Source organism: Harmonia axyridis, chromosome 3 (assembly GCF_914767665.1).
Source record: "Harmonia axyridis chromosome 3, icHarAxyr1.1, whole genome shotgun sequence".
Taxonomy (NCBI): domain Eukaryota; kingdom Metazoa; phylum Arthropoda; class Insecta; order Coleoptera; family Coccinellidae; genus Harmonia; species Harmonia axyridis.
The window spans coordinates 61,034,080-61,056,369 of record NC_059503.1 but is presented as its reverse complement, the minus strand read 5'-3'; the positions used below and the strand labels follow the sequence as shown (position 1 = coordinate 61,056,369).

Genomic DNA, 22,290 nt, shown 5'->3' with positions numbered 1-22,290 from the left:
TGTGATTCAATGTTTTGTTTTTCTCGGGATTCATAAAATTATATCTAATTACCTGCGTTTAAAAAAAAAATATTTCAAGATTTACAATTTTATGAAATCAAAATTGATAACGGTACATCAAAGGCCAATTTTCAATATATAATCTTCTTTAATTAATGCACATGAAATACCATGCAAGCAGTAATTCAGAGTGACTTTTTTATAATAATAATAATAATAATATTTATTTATTTCACAGTATAAACATACAGGAAAACGTCGAAAATAGCAATAATATCAAAATGTCAAAAAGGACAGTTTAACAGTTTCACAAATAACAATATTTTTGTACAAACATAAAATATCAAACATCAAAAATATCACAGTCGAAAAGTTCAGTCACCTCATACATCGCCGTCCTCAATAGCACCCTCTTCACCTCCGTGCTGAAACGTTTTTCATTTAGAGCCTTTATACGATCAGGTACCATATTGTAGAATACAGGACCCCAGTGATCAACAAATCGCTGAGTAGATGCCAGACGATGGAAAGGTGTCTCCAGGGCTGCCTTGTTTCGCGTATTATAGGCATGTCTGTTTGAATTTCTGGGAAACTGGTGGATGTTTTTGTGTACATATTTGAGGCAGGTGTGAATGTACATACATGGCACGGTCAGAATTTCTCCGGTTACAAAAGTTTCCCTGCAGCTATCCCTAGGTGCAAGACCATATAGTGCTCTTACTGCTCTCTTTTGAAGTCTCAATACCCTCAATGCCTCGGATGTCACTCCCCATAAAAGGATACTCTGGGAGGCTACTGCGTGAAAGTTGGCAAAATACGCTTGACGAGCTACTACAGTTGAAGCACACATTTTCATTCTTCGGATTGTGAAAACTGCCACTGATAACTTTGATATTAGAGAATCTATGTTGGTCTTCCAACCTAACCTATTTTCCAGATGGACTCCGAGAAACTTGATGGGTTCAGATGTTGGTACCGAATGTGAAAGCAAGAGGTGTTGTGTTTTGCTCTCATTCACCTTCAGTTTGTTGGCCTGAAACCACTCCGCCATGCGCTCCAAGACTGTTATCACATGATTTTGTATCTCCGCAGCGTTCGCGCCTCTGACCATAATTGAAGCATCGTCGGCATATAGGGTGCCTCCATAAGTTTCAACACTGCACATCAAATCATTGATGTATACCAGAAATAAGATCGGCCCGAGCACCGAACCCTGTGGAACACCTATCCTGACACTTCCAACACTCGATCTTTGATCTAACCACGTTACTATCTGCTCCCGATTTGACAAGTATGAAGTTATCAGTTTATGGGCCACCCCTCTCACTCCATAATGGTGTAATTTGTCGAGTAGCACATCATGATCGACGGTGTCAAAGGCCTTCGTTAAATCTAGACACACCAATTCCACCATATCATGATCATCCCAAGCTGATGTTGTGAGCTTTATTACTTCCCAAATCGCAGACATTACTGATTTTCCTTTCCTATAACCATGCTGCCGTTGTGAAAAGAAATTGTTTTTTTCAAAGAAATTTACCAGCCTCTTCTTGATCACCACCTCTACCACCTTGGAGAACACCGGTAATATTGATATTGGCCTATAATTCTGCTGTAGACCCGCATCTCCACTTTTATATACAGGAACCACTCGTGCTCTCTTTAGGCTACTCGGAAATATCCCCTCCTCTAAACATTTATTTATAATCTGTACCAGGGGGTATGATATCTGTTGTTTCACCTTCTTTAATAATATCGTCGAGAGATCATCTATATCTTTTGTTTCCTTTGCTCTAAGACCATCTATAACTAGCTCAATTTCGTGAGGCGTGGTAGGATGCAAGAAACATGAACGTGAGTTATTAATTTTTGTATCTTGTAGATATTCATGGGCTGTTTTAGTCGTTGGTAGTATTTCCTTCGCAATAGTTTCTCCCAACTCGCAAAAGTAGTTATTGAAATCTTCTGCGTTGAGAGCCGTATCCGGTATTTGCTTCCGCTCTCTAGTGGTTTCTTTCCTTATGACGTTCCATATAGCTTTCTGTTTGTTACTGGAACTTTCAATATGTGAGGCATTTCTTTCTTTGGTAACTATCGTAATCTCTTGATGGTATTTTTGTTTATGCAGCCTGTACACCTGATAGTGTTCTAACTTCTTCCCTCTTTGTAGTCACCGCTCGAACGGCCAGTGCATCCAGATTGTTTTTCATCTTTTTCAATTTCTCTGTCAAGTAAAATCCATCGCATTTCTTCGTAGCATATTTGTAAGGAAAACACTCATAGAATTCTTTAATGAGGATGTTGTACATCTTATCAAATGCATCTTCTGCTGACGCTTCTGTTGAAAAGTCCCGCCATGAATATCGAATCAACCTTTCTCTGTATGCTTTTATATTGTCATCATTAATTATCCTTGTTGTTTTTCTCCCCTTGGTACATACTTTTCGGTTTTTTAATATTGTGAGTATTTGCGCTTTATGGTCTGAGAGGTGCACTTCTGTAGTTTCCATCACAATATTTTCTATACCGTTATTGGTAAATATATTATCTATACAGGTAGAACTAACCCTAGTTATTCTCGACGGTAGCAATGTTGTTATTTTCAAGCCATAAGACTTCAAGAGATCTGTCAAGTCTTTCACTTCAGCGTTATCTAGCAGAAAATTTACATTGAAGTCACCAGCAATGTAGATATCGTGCTTGCTATATTTTTCCGATATAATCGACAATATTCCATCCACCACTTCCAAAAATAGTTCATAATCTCCTGTTGGTGGTCTGTACACTGCTACTGCGATGGATTTCTGTTTCATTAACTCAACCGCAGCAATTTCCACATGTTGTTCTATTGTGGTATTCACTATTTCTAGAATATTTCTGTATTTCAATTTTTCATTGACCAAAATGACTGCTCCGCCATGTCTTGCATTTTTCCTGCAATATGCGGAACCTACTTCGTAGTTTTTTACTTTCAATGCATTCATTTCTTCGCCTTTTAGCCAGTGCTCCGTCAAACATACCACATCTGCCTTTTTCTCCGCTAAACATGCACTTAACGAGTCAATTTTTCTAGAAATACTCTGTATGTTCAAGTTCAAGAGTTTGAAATTGCAGCTCAAATTCTCTGCTCTCTTTTTTCCTTGTGGTGAAAAAATCTGTATTTCCTAACTAAAATGCCTTTTGGCCATATTTCATGTCGTCTTACCTCCTCCAACATTTTCGCATCAAACCCAATTTTGAAAGATTTATTTTTACTGTGGTTGTTCTCATGCTTTTCAATTTCATCCACTAAAAATTTATTTTCGGGAAATTGATTTTCAAGGAAATTTTGTATGCTGACTAGAGTTGTATTTTCATTAACGTTTCCCACATAGAGCCATGACAGACGATCAGCACCCCTAAATTCACCCTCAACATTTCTACTACCTATAATTGAGCCAGTAGTATTTTTTCGATGTAGTCTATCTCGCAAGAATTTATCATTTGCACTGTGCATTACATTTGGAGCATTCTGTGATCCAACTGGTTTTTGTTTGCCAACATGCTCTATATCTGTAGTCAGATTTGAATCTCGATCAGCGGATGGTAAACAGATGTCGCCCGACCGAACTCCTCGACTGTTTCGTCCATTTTCCTCTACATTATCGAATGTACTCTTCTTTCTTACAATCTTTCCACTTTTGGAATTTTCACTTTCATTTACAGATGGCGCTTTTTTTAAGTTTTCATTCACAATAAGAGATGGTGCTTCTCTTACAGGATTTGACTTTGATATTGGGTCGGCAATTCCTGCTTTTTCTGACAAAATTTTTGTTTCCAGTTTTTCTAAAAGATTGTTATGCCTTTTCAGTATACTTATTTTATCCTTAAGTTCATCAATCAATATGTTCTTTTGTTCAATTATTAGTTCTTGGTATGAAGACTTACATTTTTCTTTTTCGTACTCAACTATTATCGATGGGTTATAGCCGCTACTTTCTTCTGCTTCCAAGTCTCCATCTACATCTTGCATAATGGATTTGTCATATAATGATTCGTTTATGTTGGATATTCTCATTTTTAGCAGTTTTATTTCTTCATCTTTGTTTTTACATTCACATTTTTTCTTGGTTATGTTATCACAACAAACAATAATACCCTCTGAATCAACGTATGTACCTTTTATTTTCAGTACACAACTGGGATGATACTTTAAGCTACATTTTCCACAAACAATGAAGACTTTTACCTCCTTTGAACACTTTCTACATGTTATATCAGAATTCACACTACCTTTCGACGCCATCTTATTACTTATTCTCGATCCATGAAAATTTCATTTTAAATGGAATATAATTGTTCGTTATTCATTTTGAAATGAAAATTATTATCTTTCCACTTTTTAATTCTTTATATTACAATTAATTCGTTACACATTAGCGTCTTCAGATTCCACCGTTTTAATAAATTATTACGGAAGCTTAGGTGTGGCGAAACAATTGTAATTTATGGAATTAAAAAATGGAAATATAATAAAAGACATTTAAATTTTGATCTCAAATCAATTTCCATCAAGCTGAAAACTTTTTTTTTTTGGTCTTATGGTTTGTTATTGGACATAAATTTAGAAAAACTTTCAGTTGAGGAGTGTGTTTTATTGGTTCATATTCGATTGGAATATTCATAAAGCACTAAATTCATCTCGGTATGTTCTAGATCCATAAAACGTTGATGCTATTCCGCATATAATTATAATAAACGATCTACATATTAAAGAATGTTTCTATAATTTTTATAGGTATGCCACTCACATTTCGATACAGGTATTGGATTTATCGAAAAATCTACATTTTTAAAACTCATTTATCTGAACTGGTGAAATATTTAACTGAATTTAAATCTGTTTCAATTATGAATGAGTTTCCTTTCGTAGTGTGATCTTCAGACTAATCCATTCATCACAATTATAATTATATTCATTCGAAAGAAATCCTATGAAATGGTTTAATGAAAAAACAATTTCGGAATCTACCGAAATGCCCATTGATCGGACCAGGCTTTTCTTTGATTAGATATAATTGAAAATTTTAATGAAAAAAGAATAAATAAATCATTTTATAATTTCGATGAGTAGATAAGATTTTCCAAGGTAGGAGCCTCCACCACGACTACAACGACGAGTCGCCACTGAAATGAAGAAATTAAAGATTCCAAACAAATTTCTGTTCGTATTTGAGGGGTCTGTGACAAATATTTCAGGAGATATAACGATTTTTGTACACAACTTCTTCTTTTACGGTTTTTTTCCCAAATTTCGAGTTCAGTTTCGTAAATGTATTAGATCTACGAAAATTCAGTCAACGTTGTTGAAATAAAAGATACCTACCTAGTTAGCCAATTTTCGTACTCACCCGAAAATTTTTATATTGGAAAATTTCACTTCGAATTCACTTCAAATTAAAAAAAGGTACATCATGAGTAGTTCACATCATTCATTCAATTCAAATGATTACGTAGATCACGAAAATGCTTACAGTTGGGCGATTAGTCTATCATTTCTGAAATTATAGGTTTTAAACTGAAATTTCCAAAAAAAAAAATCGATAACTTTCTCGAAGCTGCCACTTCTTCTGGACGCAAGATACGGACTTGAAACCTCATAATGTTTCAGAGTAGAGTTCGGTCTTCAAAAAACATTTTATTTGAGTGGTCTGTGACAAATATTTTAGGAGATATAATGATTTTTGTATAAAGATTCAATTTTTATGGTTTTTCCCCAAACTTCGAATTCATTTTCGAAAAATCGGTGAACGGTGTTAGAATTGGCAATTCCTAGTAGTAGTAGTAGTAGTAGTAGAGTGTCGCATCAAAATCACGCATTAAAGGGTTATTCTCAAAATTAATTTTCCACTTTTTATTTCAAAAAAAAATATCATCAGTTATTAACCGAAACTAAGGCTAATTATAACCATGTAAAATCATAGGAATCGTGGGAAGTCATGGAAAGTCATTATACAATTTTGAGGTACTTGTTGGCTCCTCGATCTGGATTCAACACAGAAAAATTAAATAAAAAAAAAACAAAGTATCATTTCGATCTTTCATAGCGATATATTGCCATTGCGACTCCCAAGAAACAAATATAAATACCACTATATTCAAATGTAAAATGAAAATGGGATATTATAAAATACATTGGGCAAATGAGTGTATAACAGTTGTTGTATAAAAATGGATAGCTTTCAAATATTATCCATAACATCCTGGCTGAGAGACGACGCAGTTTCGTCGAGAAGAACAGAAACCTCGGTTTGTAAGTCGCTATCTTTTCTACGGGTTTCTTTGAATACTGAAGCCATCTGAAAAATATACACACACAATCAGTAAGAAAAATGAATCGATTATAGGAATATTCTGGGTTATCCAAAATCTCAATTCTTATATTTGCAAGCTAGGTGATACAAGACAGTTTTCTTATAAATATGAGATTAATTCATGTAAATACATGAATTTCTCTTGCTATTCTTGGAAAAGTTAACGTAAAACAGCTTGATCAACAGAGAAGTCACTCGGTAACAGAGTAACTATAGTAGATTGTGTATCTAATAGTAAGAAAGAAAGAAAGTTTATTCAGAAGTAGGTAACCGAAAATCATTCAAAATTTCTTACAATTACTTAAAAGTGATATACACTGATCCACAATTGCTAGGGATCACTTATGAACTTCTCTTCATTTGTATTTTTTTCAAGTTATCTCGTGAATATCTGTACATTATATGTTCTCTAAGGAAAAAGTAAGATGTTTTGAGTTGATTATATCAAAGTCTTCCTCACTTCATCGGCTCTTGTTCACAAAATCGATTATTATCTGTAGGCTGTTACAGGTGGAGTGAAAAGCAATGTGGTATTTGTTATTAAATCTGTTTTTTTCTCTCGTTCAAACACATAAGGTGACAATAATTGAAGAAATGAGAACAATATCAGCTTATCAGTCATGCCGAGAAGACGTTTGGCTCCTGTGCAACTGGACCAAATCATACGGTGGATACAGGAAGGTTTGTCCCAGCGAGAAGTGTCCCGGCGGTTGAATGTTTCGCAAAGTGTCGTGAGTCGGGCTTGGAATAGATTCATCCAAAACGACTCAGTAGCTTATGTTCATGGGGGAGGTCGGCAGCGCAGTACAACAGCTGCCCAAGATCGTCTTTTGATCCTCAATGCTAGGAGAAATCCCACTTACCCGGCGTCGCGGCTCAATAGATCACTGAGAGTTGCAACAGGAGTTCTAATTTCGAACCAGACTGTAAGACGACAACTACATGTTCGTGGTTTGAGAGCACGTTTGAATAGGGAACACCGGGTTCATCGACGGCAATGGGCTGAGCAGCACCGCAATTGGACACTTGAAGATTGGAGCCGATGTTTATTTACGGATGAGTCTAGATTTCGTTTGGTCAACTCCGATGGACGTATTCTTGCTTGGAGGGAAAGAGGTCGAAGGTATGCAGAACAGTTTATGGTACCCACAACAGCTTTTGGCGAATGTTCTATATGTGTATGGGGAGGCATTTGTTTGAACCAACGCACAGAGTTGGTTGTTCTGCAGAACACCACCATGACCAACCAGAGATATCACGATATGATTATTGAACCCATAATTGTTCTGTTTGCGGCTGCCGTGGGCGAGAATTTCATTTTAATTGACGATAATGCCCGTCCACACCGTAGTCGTCTGGTTAATGAAGCGCTAGAAACTCATGCTATTGATAGGATGGACAGGCCAGCTCGCTCTCCAGACATGAATTGCATAGAACATGTCTGGTCTGAGATGTCTAGACAATTGTCAACCTTAGAACAACCGATCAATAACCTGGAGGACCTTTCTAACGCTTAACGGGATATTTGGACGAATTTGCCCCAAAATTTTATAAATAGTTTGATCGAAAGTATGCCTCGTAGGGTAGAATGCTTGAGACGAGCTCGTGGGGGACCAACTAGGTATGTACTAGCTTAACCGAAACTTCAGCCTTTTTGTGGTTTCATCATAAAAATTTTATGTTATTCAAACACAGAATTTTGAGTGTTCCTAATAAAGTCTTTTTTTCTCTCCAACTTTCCATTTTTTCATTCTTTTCTCAAGTGAACCATATTATCAACTGAAAATACTCTGATATCTGACTAAATTTATAATCTTGGAGCGAATATTTCAGAAATAAATTTAGAACAAGTAAGTGATCCCTATCAATTATTGAGCAGTGTATTACCGGACGGTAAACGGAATTGTTGATCGTTGAAGTGTTGGAACATAATTAGATCGAAATTTCTTGGTATTTTATCGAACTTACAGTAATACTGTAATCCAACATTGGTTTCGCGCCATCTGCTGGCTTGGGGTTTGTACTCGAATGGGTCTAGCAGTAGGAATCTGTTTTTAATAATAGATAGACTCTCAACATATTTTGCTAATTTTTTAAATTTTTGTTGATACAAATATGAGTGCATATTTGGTGTTAACACATTTACCATAAGTCTTCAAGATCGCCAGATGCGGACTGATCCAAGCACTTTATTATTATTTCGGCGGAATTCACCGAATTTTAGTTACAGGCATCATACAGCGTCATCTATTGACCACACATTGAAAAAACCTTCAGTTCACCCCTAGCCAGAAGAGAGCGCATAAATACTCTTTCGGCTCTTAGTATGAGACTTCCTTTCGGTACATTAGTATCCTTAGCTATAATAATAATAATTACATTCTTCTTTTTAAATTTGACCATTATGGTCAATTTTCTCCATGCTGAAATCTACATTTTGAACAAAATAATAGGTTTATATTTCTGAGTATTCTAAATAACGTTCTTTCTTTCAACTAGAATTATAAATATAGATCCAAAAAATTAGAAAATTTGTGGAATTAACAAATCAAGGCATTTATTCGCAAGCACCCTATCACATTCAACCAATTAATAAGGTACCTCTAGTATCTGAGACTTTAAAAGTTAGATATTCATATAGTATTTACTTTTTAGGAGAACTCTATATTTGGTGGTGCTGAGCATATTGCCGTGGTATGATATAAACAAGCAAATGGAAAGTCTCAACGTTTGCCGAAGGATATAATGCAGAATCTTTCAGAAATAAAGTGGATATAGCTGATAAAATATTTGTTGGAGGAAGTGTCGAAGAGAAATCTATTAGTGGTATTATAACCGAAGAAAGAAAAGCAATGTTACTTAATATTCAGTTAATATAATGAATAAATTTAGAGCTGCTAGCGAAAAAGTGAATGACGATTCAGATAGCTTCCAACCTATGTTCAATAACTGTGCAAACTACAACATAACTACAAACATACAAAAATAGTTATTGCAACGATTTTGCACGCTTTATGTTACGTTACTGGAACTTTCAAAAGCGCGGTTATTCGTCGATTCGTCGTATGTGATTGGTGTCCGATGAGGGGGTACGCATAATCGAAGCTAGAGGGAAATACTGAAATAATCTTCTGAAAGAGTCAATCAGGACTTTCAACAGAGACGTACGCTGTTTTAGATTTCAGACATTACTGGTTGTATTTGTAATGTATAATTTGATTTATAGACGAGAATTTTGTTAGTATTTTCTCATCGCCCTTAGTGATAAATAAAAAGCTCCCTTGGGATTGGGATTGGAATATCACAGGCAAGAATATTCCTTGAGATTGGAATATTAGACAACAAGAACCTTCCTTCAAACAGGGATAGTACATACATCAAAAGGAATATTAGTCAACAAGAACCTTCCTTGGTTCTTGGTGTTGTTTACTGTTGAGATTAGGCATTTTAAAGGCAGAAAATCATCGGCTGCAGAAGGTTGATTTTATTCATAGTCTGAGGTAGAAGTGGCACCCGATTTATTGAAGATAAGTTTTATAGTTTTGTATAGAGTGGAAAGGTAGAACATTGTAAATTCTGATTTTATTGAATTTGTAAGAACCTCTGAATGGGTTTCTTTGCCAAATAAGCCAAACCACTTCTAGAAATTTGTTTTAGGGTCTCAGGTCGACAATTTTTACCCAAGCATAATAATCGTTCCGTAGGTATATCTATCTGATAATATATTTGACTCATGTTCTTGATGCGAGCAAGTTTTGAGTGTGAATTCACTTGAATAAAAACCAGTACCGAGAACTTAGAGAAGGTTTTTTTTTCGAAGAGCCTCTAGAGTCTAGACAGAGATTAAGGTTATCCCAGACTGAATTCGTCCAGAAATCAAGTTCTTATAAATTACCTGTGGTGAATATTGTTCCACTTTCTCCAAAAGAGTTTCAGGGTATCCGGGAGAATAATATCGCACAATTTCATCTGGGAAAGACGCATTAATGACACTTATGTACTCTAGCAAAGTACTACCAGGTTTGGCATCGATCTCTTGTATCCTCTTCAAGGCCCCTGTGGTTACAAACAATCTTCTAGCTTTCGGATCGTGTGGTAAAACCTTTAAAATAAGAAAACTAGTTTGAAAGCAATTACTGATAAATAATAATTTCAACAAGTGAATATGTTACGAAATAATATCTTGATGAATATTGATGTCAATTTGCCAATTTCAATTATTTTGTTAGCCTTACACATACTCGTAAGATTCGACTAATCCTCAATTCGATAAAAATGAAGGTATTTTATAAAGGGTGGTTTTTTTAAAGTTATAGAACTTTAAATTGCAATAAAACAACGATGGATTATTCGATTGACATGAATTCTATTCATCCGCAAGATAATCTTGTGACATTACATTTCAAATATGATTTCTGGCATATGACCGCTGGCTCGGATGTAGTCCAATCTGGACGTCCAATTTTCGATGACTTTTTCCAACATTTGTGGCCGTATATCGGCAATAACAAGGCGAAAGTTGTCTTCCAAATGGTCAAGGGTTTGTGGCTTATCCGCATAGACCAATGACTTTACATAGCCCCACAGAAAGTAGTCTAGCGGTGTTAAATCACAAGATCTTGGAGGCCAATTCACAGGTCCAAAATGTGAATTTAGGCGGTCAGCAAACGTGTCTTTCAATAAATCGATTGTGGCACGAGCTGTGTGACATGTTGCGTCGTCTTGTTGGAACCACAGCGCCTGGACATCATGGTTGTTCAATTCAGGAATGAAAAAGTTAGTAATCATGGCTCTATACCGATCACCATTGACTTTATCGTTCTGGCCATCATCGTTTTTGAAGAAGTACGGACCAATGATTCCACCAGCCCATAAAGCGCACCAAACTCAACTTAAATTATATACCTCGAAAAAAACACCCGTTATATCCGCTTATAGGGAAACCAGTGTACAGAATTTTATTCCTAACGCCAGTAATTTCTACGCCATTTTTGCCTTTATTTTCATTTAGGAAAATAAACCAAAACACATGATCATGAAAAACGTTGTAGTACCTACAAAAAAAATGCTTTCTATTCAATCTCGACAAAATGCCTCAATAGTTTTATTTTTCTTACATTCAAGTTCAAGGTAATGCAGTTGCACAAGAATACATACCTGAATAGCTGATCGTGGAATATGAATGAATCAAAGAAAATATAGGTATCTCATTTCGAATTAGATGTGAGAATTCCATCTAAATATAGAATAAAACACCTCTTTCGAATCATTCGAAAAATTAGTCTTTAATTAGGAGTAATGTGCGCCTTTTTTTATATAGAGACTGGATGTTTGACCATTCATGTCGAGCCAAAAAAAATACTTCTCTCGGTATGAATCATTCTATTTCCTTCGCAAATGACAATCAAACGATATAATTAACAGAATAACAAAATCGGACAAAATATAGGTCAAAAGTTAATCACAGGAAATCGTGCTGTCATCGAGCAGAGTAGCGATAGATTGAGTGAAAGCCAGAAGCACATCAGCTTTGTATGAATAGTCACCTGACGTCCAAACTCCTAAGCTTTCTCCCTAATGCTGAATCAAAAACTAGATTATCTTCGTGTATTTTTCTTCCCATTCGCTGTGTGTGGCGATAAATGTTATCGAATTTATAATGCGTTTCAGCGATGGGAGACGAAAAGGTCTTTATATGAAATATCTACAGGAGAAAGACAAGCTAACAGTCGATATACAGCGTGATTCATCGATGGCCTGTTAACGTTTATGGAAAACTGATCATAATTTTCTGCTGAAAACTATTTTCAGACCACTACAACTTCCGGTTATACCGGAAACAGACTACTACTTTCTTATTTCAAATGGCACACCTAGTATATTATTGCATTATTAATAGATAGCTTATTTGATGACAATTTCAGCAATATCCGTTAACTTGGATATAAACTCAACGATTCATGAGTTAATGAGATTCTTAAGAAAAAAATGGTTGGGACGGGGAATCCTATTTTTTAAAATATTTTTGTAGGAAAAATCCTTTTTCTATTTCTATTCTGCCAATATGTATTATTATAAGACTGTTTGCGGTTTGGACCAAAAATGTACAGGGTATTCATGAAAAGAACTTGGACAACTTAAAGTCATCAAAACTCATTATTTCCAAATTAAAATGTATATTTTTTACTATTTAAGTCAATGCTACTTTTAAAGAGGGGGGTTACTTCAGCAAATCCTATACATGGAATGAAAACTTTAAGAGTTATCGAGGAAAACATTGAACTGAGAAAAAAGCCTATATTTAGGTATACGAGTATTTGATCTCTAAGAGCGCAATTTGCGAGTGAATGGACGAGTGGTCAAAAGCTCCTGACATCACCAGAGGTATTTCGTAATTTTTTTCAATTATTTACTTGTTAATCGAATAACAACACTTTGATGAAACAATTCTCATAAATTATTATTCCGTTCAGGGACTTCCTCGATTATAACGGGTGTTTTTTTCGAGGTATATAACTTTAATTTGGCATTACTGTTCGAGATATCGACCGATTTAACAGCTGTCAAATGATTTATTCTCAGTTTGGTTCGGCAATTCATCATGAATAGACTCACGCCTGAACAACGCTTGCAAATAGTGCAATTTCATTTCGAAAATAATGGTTCTGTGCGGAATACGTCTCGCGCAGTACGTCCATTTCATTTTGTTTAGCGATGAAGCGCACTTCTGGTTGAATGGCTACGTCAACAAACAAAACTGCCGCATTTGGAGTGAAGCTAATCCTCAAGTGTATGTCGAAACACCGTTACATCCAGAAAAACTGACTGTTTAGTGCGCTTTATGGGCTGGTGGAATCATTGGTCCGTACTTCTTCAAAAACGATGATGGCCAAAACGTTACAGTCAATGGTGATCGGTAAAGAGCCATGATTACTAATTTTTTCATTCCTGAATTGAACAACCATGATGTCCAGGAGCTGTGGTTCCAACAAGACGGCGCAACATGTCACACAGCTCGTGCCACAATCGATTTATTGAAAGACACGTTTGATGTCCGCCTAATTTCACGTTTTGTACCTGTGAATTGGCCTCCAAGATCTTGTGATTTAACACCGCTAGACTACTTTCTGTGGGGCTATGTAAAGTCATTGGTCTATGCGGATAAGCCACAAACCCTTGACCGTTTGGAAGACAATATTCGCCGTGTTATTGCCGATATACGTCCACAAATGTTGGAAAAAGTAATCGAAAATTGGACGTCCAGATTGGACTACATCCGAGCGAGCCGTGGCGGTCAAATGCCAGAAATCATATTCAAAATGTAATGCCACAAGACTATCTTGCGGATAAATAAAATTCATGTCAATCGAATAATCGATCTTTGTTTTATTGCAATTCAAAGTTCTATAGCTATAAAAAAAACACCCTTCGTCTAATTGTTCGTATTTGAGTTGGAATACGTTTTTCCGCACACGCGCTTTCCCTTCCTTCACTTGCGCATCAGTTTTGATCATTCGAAATATAAATGTACAAACTTAACAAAATGCTTCATAGATTTTTCCTGCAAAACAACCCTGTAATAATGCAGATATCGTGACATCCGACATTTATAGTAAATCAGGCCAACGCTACAAATTCTGACTAAACATTTATGCGTTTCTAACTGTAACCTTAATTCTGCTGACTTCCAACGCATGGCCTAGTTCTCATCCTCAATTAAGTGTTATAATTCGTAACAAGGTCTAATAAAGATTGTCGAATTATGAAGGCGATGAATCTCATGTTTGATGTTTAGAGATTGAATGAAGATTTTTAAAATTTCTATTTTTATCAGTGAATACATGAAAAACATTTAGTTTCAGTTTATTTTCAACTTAGCTCTCATTCGCGAATATGATCTGAAAAAAGTGAAAAAAAGAACTATTCCTCTGGTTATGATTTTCGTCAATTACATATTTTCACATTATTTAATTTTTTTTTTCAATATAAATTTAAATTTGTCCTATAGAGTTGAGGTGTTCAAATTTTACTACATTACCATTCATTATTTCGTCATATTTCTCAGAATTAAAAAGACTAATTCGATGTCGTGTTTGCAAAATTTCCGAAGATTCATTTTCATGAATTGTCTTGATCGAAGAAGAACACAAAAAACATATCAAACGAAAAAATCAATGTCGAATCGTGTGTAGTGAGACAGATTATACTCTATATCACATTGAAAGATACAAAATAATTAAACAATTTTAAACGATGAAGTCAACAGAATAATACATGTGAAAACGCAAATTATCAAATTTTGTAGCACTATTCTCTCCAATGGTTTTCAAATTTTTTTACTTAGTAGGAAAGCGATTTCAAGCTTCATACACATTTTATGTTGATCTCATTTGCGGAACCAGAAAAAATTCAAGAATAATTCAAAAGAAATTATGCCAAATATTTTCATAACAATGGATTCGATCGAGTTGAGATTTTGAGTGCAGATATAAAACAGCATTCTCAAACTCAGAGTGCGAAATTTCGTCCTGATCGCGTCTTCATAATCATAGAAAATTAAGGCAGCAAAAAACAATTTGATGTTTCTGTGACAACAAATCCGACCGAGTTGATATTTTGCCTTTTTATATAGAACAAAATTTCACGCTTGATGAAAAAATTTCATATTGATCGCATAACCAGGTCGATCTGAAATTTTTCAGGTAGGAAGACGATTTAAAGCTTCGTACAAAATTTCATAATTCCGGAACCAGAAATAAAGAAAATTAAAGCAGAATATCGAGGAACAGAGTACCTTCATTAGATGAATCAGATTTGATTGGAAACTTTGTTGTATGTATTCGTTTTGTTTTTCCTAATTCGCTCCTCTATGTCGCTTTCGTTCAACGATAAACATTCGCCTGATATGTGTAAATATTGACGGAACCCACCCCCTTTGGCCAAGGTATCAACAGATGAAATTCTTAACGTAAAGTGTGGTTGTGTTGAATCGATCAGATTTTTGGGCAGATGCACACTAAAGGATTTGAACGATATTGCAAGTCAGAACAATGAGGACCCCTACAAACATTGAAAGTGCATTGCACAATTGTTTTTTGGATATTCTGAAATTGTTAAAGATAAAACTATGTTTTTTTATGAAGTATCATTCAACATGCTAGAGAGTATTTTTCTCACTGACTTAAAAATTCGGACACACTCTTAGTTCTTATAAACATTATTCAAAGAATTGCTTCAGAAATATATATACAGGGTATCCCGTAAAGTCCAGGTCAAACCGAGGGAGAATGTAGATCAAAGGATAACCCATCAGCTATGACAAAATTCCCATTATAAAAGTCTTACCGTTTTAGAGATATTTTTTTTTTTTTGAAAATAATGAATTTTTGCCCCTTTCAATAGTTTTGCCCTTACGGTTGGTACAATTTCACATCTTTCTGGTTAATTTTTTCTGTAAAATATTGCTGAAGAATGATTTTAACGTTTACATTAAAAACATCCTCCGAAAATTTTAAGGAGGGGCTATGAGAAATATTTTTATTCAAAAAGTTTAGCCCATCGTAGTGGAAAAAAATGTGCTGCACATTACACCAATAAATTGTCTATTTCATAATGATTTCAAAGAGGTATCACACAAGTCATTTGTTATTCAAAGAAAAAAGATATGGCTGTTTTTATTCAAATGGGTACGTTTCTGACAAAATCAAGTTTGTCAATTCTGTTAGGAAATCTCCGATGTTGCATTACTTAGTGAACAATGGCAATTGTTTACGTGCGAAAATATTACTCGCATAATTATTCACCTCAACGAAATTCAATTTTGCCGGCAAATTTTGGAAAACATCATGCAGATCCAGATTTTTTTAATAAGATCATTTGGAGCGACGAGTCTTCCTGTACCAATGCAGTTTTTAAGCCGCTGCTTTGTCGAAAAGTATCCAGTTATCGGTTTTCAAGAAATGTTATTCGTTACAAAGAAATTGAGTTTTTCGATTTAATTTTTTTGATGGAAAACCAATATATACAACTTTCGTATTCATTTCGAGATTGGTTCATTTTGTGTACATTGTATTAATATAATCAAGTTAAATAGAGTGTGTTCCATTTAAAAAACATCAACTCTTCTCTATATCTGTAAAACGATAATTAATTTTTAATTAAATGGGGCGCCCTATATATGGTTTGATTTCAATCCGATTTTCAATAATACAATTGACACAAAATGAATTAACTCTCGAACAAAAAACTATTAAAAGGAAGGAATCCCCTATAGATCCTAACAAGTATCTGTTGAAATGGGCATTCAACAGGGTAGTATAGTTGGTCCAATTTTGTTCATTGGTTATATAAATGATGCTCCTATTTCCGTTTCCAATAGGAATTGGTTTTTTTGTGATTATGCTGATAAAAAATTTTAAGTAACTGCAAGAGACCTTGATTGCAAAGTTGAATGATATTTTCAAAGCTTTATCAGATTGGATTTCAAATGAGGGGATACTATTGAAACAAAATAAAACTGAGATAAAACTAAGAGAAGTAATGTTGACCATCCGGATCAGATTAGCTTAAATGGGGTAGAGATTGGTGTGAGCACAAATGCAAGGCTATTAGGATTTACAATTGATGAAACTTCATCATGGGAGGTTCACATTGATAAACTTAATAAGACATTAAACTCGGTGTGCTATACTTTAAGGGTCACAGTATTGGGGTGAACGTGGTCTGACGACGATTTATTTCACAAGTTTTGAATCACTCCTTTAGATATGGAGTAATTTTTTGTGAAATATTCAGAACTCAAAAGAGAGCTATAAGAATTAGCAACAAACTCGACTATAGAGCATCTTTTAGTGTTTTTTTAGGAGTAGTGGTTTGTTAACTCTTGCTGCAGTATATATTGAGGAATGTGTCATGTTTCTTGTCAGAAATTAAGGATATTTCAGTGGAAATCTACCCTCTCACTCTTACAATAATGGAATCTGCAATTTTGTGTACCCTATCCATAGACTGACGGTTACAAAGAAAGGGGTCAAGTACGTTTGTTTGAAAATTTTTGATAGACTACCTCTAAGACTCAAGCAAATGGACAACACATATGTTTTGAAAAGGGAATTACATGGACTATTAATTGATCTAGAGTTGTACACAGTGCTGGAGTACCTAAATGCCTCTCTGGAGCAATTTTTTCGTTTTTGGCTGTATTTCGTTCTGATAATGTATATGTGTAGGCTTGGTTAATCGATCGTCTAGAGGTATGATTCGATTACCTGGCCTTTCGTCTTTTTCTCCGTGACTTTGTTCGGGTTTGTAATAATTAAACTCTTTTCAATTATTTACATCTATTTACAAAGCCACAATTATACAGTACAAACTCAGTATTGAGAAGATCCTAATTACGTCTTAATTACAAGTTTCTCACTACGGTTCTGAATTTCGTCTTTAACTCGTTGTTGATTACTCGAAACGTCTTCGTTTATCACGTTTTTGTCGTACTTCAAGTTTTCGGTCGTCTCGTCTCTAACTTGTTCGCGACTCGTCTTAATCTAGTCCGCGAACCGTCTTTACGTCGTACATCTTAAGTTGACCGACCGAACTTGTTCTGTCTCATGTCTTAGACTTGCCTTGAACTTACTCTCGACCCGAACTCACTTCGTCCCCTGAACGCAACTCACCCCGTCGACTCTGAATATCCTTCTCTCCTTCCGGCTTGACCACACCCTTAGGGAAAGTACCATCTCCTAGTCCAATAAGAATTTTGCCGTACCGCTCACAAAGATCTTCGCGGATTCCTGGAAATCGAATATTCTCGAAGGACTAGAACCAGATACACAGATGTGATACATCTGGTACAACCGTGTTGTCTTCGAACTTTCCCAACCCCCCAGTAAATCTCTTCAAGATTTACAACTCCATGACATATCTTCGACACCTCGAAGAATAACACACCCTTTTTACATTATATGTACAATAACAATTCGTTCCCTGTAAATTCATTGAAACTGTCATGCCCTCGACACTTGAAGAAACTAATAGGTCTTCAAGCTTCCTGTTGACCATCTCAATTATTTACAGGAAACAATAACTGGATCCTACATATGTAGATGTTGGACTTTCGGGATAAACGTTATTACTTACTTACCAAATAAAAGAAAAATGTTTATACACAGGGTGTCCCGTAAAGACCACGTCAAACCGAGGGAGAATGTAGATCAAAGGATAACCCACCTGCTATGACAAATTTCCCATTATAAAAGTCTTACCGTTTTCGAGATATATATTTTTTTTTAAATAATGAATTTTTGCCTCTTTCAATAGTTTTGCCCTTACGGTTGGTACAATTTTACATCTTTCTGGTTAATTTTTTCAGTAAAATATTGCTGAAGAATGATTTCAACGTTTACATTAAAAACATCCTCCGAAAATTTTAAAGAGGGACTATGAGAAATATATTTATTGGAAATTTTGGTAGTGGATTATTTTGTTCATGAAGTTTAGCCCATCGTAGTGGAAAAAAAATGTATCGAGCTACTGCTGCACATAACACCAATAAATTGTCTATTTTATAGTGATTTCAAAGAGGTATCACACAAGTCATTTGTTATTCAAAGAAAAGAGATATGGCTGTTTTTATCCAAATGGGTACGTTTCTGACATAAATCAAGTTTGTCAATTCTGTTGAGAAATCTTCGATGTTGCATTACTTAGTGAACAATGGCAATTGTTCACGTGTGATAATGTTACTCGTATAATTATTCACCTCAACGAAATTCAATTTTGCCAGCAAATTTTGGAAAACATCATGCAGATCCAGATTTTTTATGTAAACGTTAAAATCATTCTTCAGCAATATTTCACTGAAAAAATTAACCAGAAAGATGTAAAATTGTACCAACCGTAAGGGCAAAACTATTGAAAGGGGCAAAAATTCATTATTTTAAAAAAAATATATATCTCGAAAACGGTAAGACTTTTATAATGGAAAATTTGTCATAGCAGGTGGGTTATCCTTTGATCTACATTCTCCCTCGGTTTGACGTGGTCTTTACGGGACACTCTGTATAAGTTGTCCCATAAAAAAAAAGTTGAAATATTCTCGAAACGGATGGCATTTTTGAAAAACCGATAACAGGATGCTTTTCGTTAAATCTTCGGCCAAAAAACTATATTAATCTGTTATAAGTATCATATAGACCATAAAAATTACCAAAAAAAAAAGTTTTTCGACTATCCCTAAAAGAAACCAAGATATAGCGAAATATTTGAAACGGTCATTTTTCAGAAACGCCTTGTAACTCGACAACAAATCAAGACATTTACGGTCTGATCTTTGATATCTCATTATTTCTAAAAAAGAGATCGGGGGTCCTCAAAGATTTTTATTCTTACGAGAGATAGAATAATATTCCCGTTCACGAAAAACTACCTTCAAAACCGTCCGTCGGTGTCACCCTTTACCCTCCCGGAAAAATCGATAAAAACGCGCGCCGCAAGTCGCGACCGACGCTCCGTGTCATGCCGTCGCGTAAGTCGTAGCCAGTAGGTCTCCTTTCCGCGCCAACAGATGATCGTATTGATTTCCGGAAATCCGTTAGGTAACGTCGAGGACGCACTCGACCGACGTTCGCGAGACCGCGTACAGAGGAATTCCAACATGCCGGAAACGTCGTCGATAAAATGAGAAAAGTGCATGCGGCAAATCCGGAAACAGATCGGCTGTTCGTCACCGGCTCGTCCTTGCGTCCGCTCAGACCTCCGGTGTCCGAGAGGACCAGGTGGGGCACCAGGAACGTGCGGCTCTTCTCCGAGGACCCGGAGGTCGACTCCTCCGCGGCGTCGTTTTCCGACGCCAGCAGCAACCATCGCGGACCATCCAGAAGGACAGACAAGAAAGTGCTGGCGCTGAACGTGACCACCTGCAAATCTGCAGGTGTCAGGAGCGGCTTGCTGAGACAAATCCACGAAACCGTAGAAGTCGACGATTTTCGAAGGCTTCTCCATAAGCTGGTGAAGGTGGGAGACGCCGGGAGGGAGGTAGAACGTCGGGACGGCCTCCTGTCGCGAGCCTACATCGACGCCTTGCACCGCGACCTCAACCGGCACATGGAGGTGTTGAAACGGCTGGCCGAGTCGCAGGAAGACGAAACTTTCAAAACAACAACAAACGCTTGAGCACGTCATCATCCGTCAATCGGGTCGACCAAAGCGGCTCCACTTAAACTCAGTGCGATGAACCTTTCGAACACCGTCGGTCGGTTCGAGTCGTCCGATTTTCCGATGTTTTCTTAACGACTTTCCAATGCCAACTTGATCGGATCGGATGTCAATCGACAATTAGCGAGTGTGATCTAAACAGTCCAAGTTCACGATGGAACTGTTGCCGTTTCCATAACTAAATTTTTGTTCGCATCAATAAAAGTTGCCTTCGAATCCGTACAGACTGCCAGTGCTTTGGAATCAACTGTGATATTCCCGTTGTCGCGATGGACAGCAGCACCCCTCCGACACAGATGCCTGTTGCCAAGTCCAGGGACCTGGACAGGAAGGTGCTGAGAGAAACCCTCTACTCCGAGATCTTGCAGAGGCACAGAAGGACCATCTTCGCGTTGGGTTCCTTCCTGAGAATGTTGAAATCGAAAAAGTCCAACTATAACGTCATAAAGCAGGACGGCGAATCCGAGTAGAAGGATGAGAGGAACCGACGGTGTATACAGGGTGAAACATACTGCTCAGGTTAAAGAGTGTTCCAGGGTAAATTCCTCCAACTCGTGAAATTCATTCAATTTTCAATTAATTTTTTTTGTGAAATATGTTTTCACGAGCATGGTTGTACTGCAAAACCTTCGGAACCCCTACAATTTTGACCAGTTATGGGATTGAGTCGTTGTTGCTTTTTCATTTTATTTATTGATATTTTAAAGATTGTTACATAGATTAAACGATATTTTTTTGCTGTTGTGAATCATTAGGAAAATTTAAGGTAGGTTAGATTTGAAACGTTGTTTTTGTCCAGTTGTTCATCTGGGTATCAATCGATTCGTTTGCGAATGAAGTTTTTAGGAATAATAATAAAATATTAGGTTATAAAGTGAAGATGGTCAGTAGATTGCTTTATTTATTTGGTAAAAGGATCTAGCGAAAAGCTCAAAAAACTATTATTCACATCATTAATCAAATGAGTTAGATCATTATTCTCAAAAAGAAAAATTTGGCTCAACTCATGATTGATATGTTCACATCGAAATATATTTCTCAAAATATTTTTAAAAGTGGATTCATTTCTCATTTGGGACCAATAAGATTTTTTAAAGCTTGATTTTTGTAAGATGTGAAAATGAGAAATTTTAAGTTGAATCGAAAATTATATTGGAAATATGAAACTTTCACGTCATTGTTATATTAAAACAATGTTGGGGACTCAAGTTTACTTTCTTCTTCTTATTTTTTCTGATTCATTCAGGTTTATTGCAAAAATGATTTTAAAAAAAAATATATTTTCAGATAGGTTAATTTGAGTTGAGATACTTAATCATGAAGAGAATTGTAAAAAAAATTGAGAGCATTCGATTCATTCGCCATATCACCACAATGAAAATAAAAATGACAAAATGTCGCAGAGCTGTTTCATAAAATCATCTCTTTAACATAAAGGTTGATTAAAATTTTCATTAAAGTTGTGAAAGAAAGATTCCAATCCACAATGAGAAATTTGCGCTAAATGAAGGAAATCACAACAATAAGTAATAATTATCAAGATATTTTCATGTTCATCATTCAGTCTCTTCGATATGATGGTTTATAATATTGCAAATTTGCGGACACATGTTTCAAAATTACATTCACTTTTTCATGAGCAAAAATTACATCCTTTTTGGAAGTAGTCAAAAATAATACTGTTCTTCCTGAAAAATGATCGATTGTGCCCAAGAAACGTTGAGAT

The 22,290-nt window shown here is 35.8% G+C and overlaps 1 protein-coding gene across 1 annotated transcript in view; it reads right to left on the bottom strand.

The window, feature by feature from the left end:
- Positions 1-6,067: 6,067 nt before the first annotated feature.
- Positions 6,068-22,290, bottom strand: part of LOC123674837 (sperm-associated antigen 6-like) — a 37,038-nt gene continuing 20,815 nt past the window's right edge. The window contains exons 7-8 of the mRNA XM_045609939.1: positions 10,249-10,455; positions 6,068-6,338 (exon numbers count right to left, since the gene is read on the bottom strand). Of these exons, the coding sequence (XP_045465895.1) occupies positions 6,222-6,338; positions 10,249-10,455 (324 nt within the window). The 3' untranslated portion in view covers positions 6,068-6,221. The remainder of the gene's footprint in view (positions 6,339-10,248; positions 10,456-22,290) is intronic.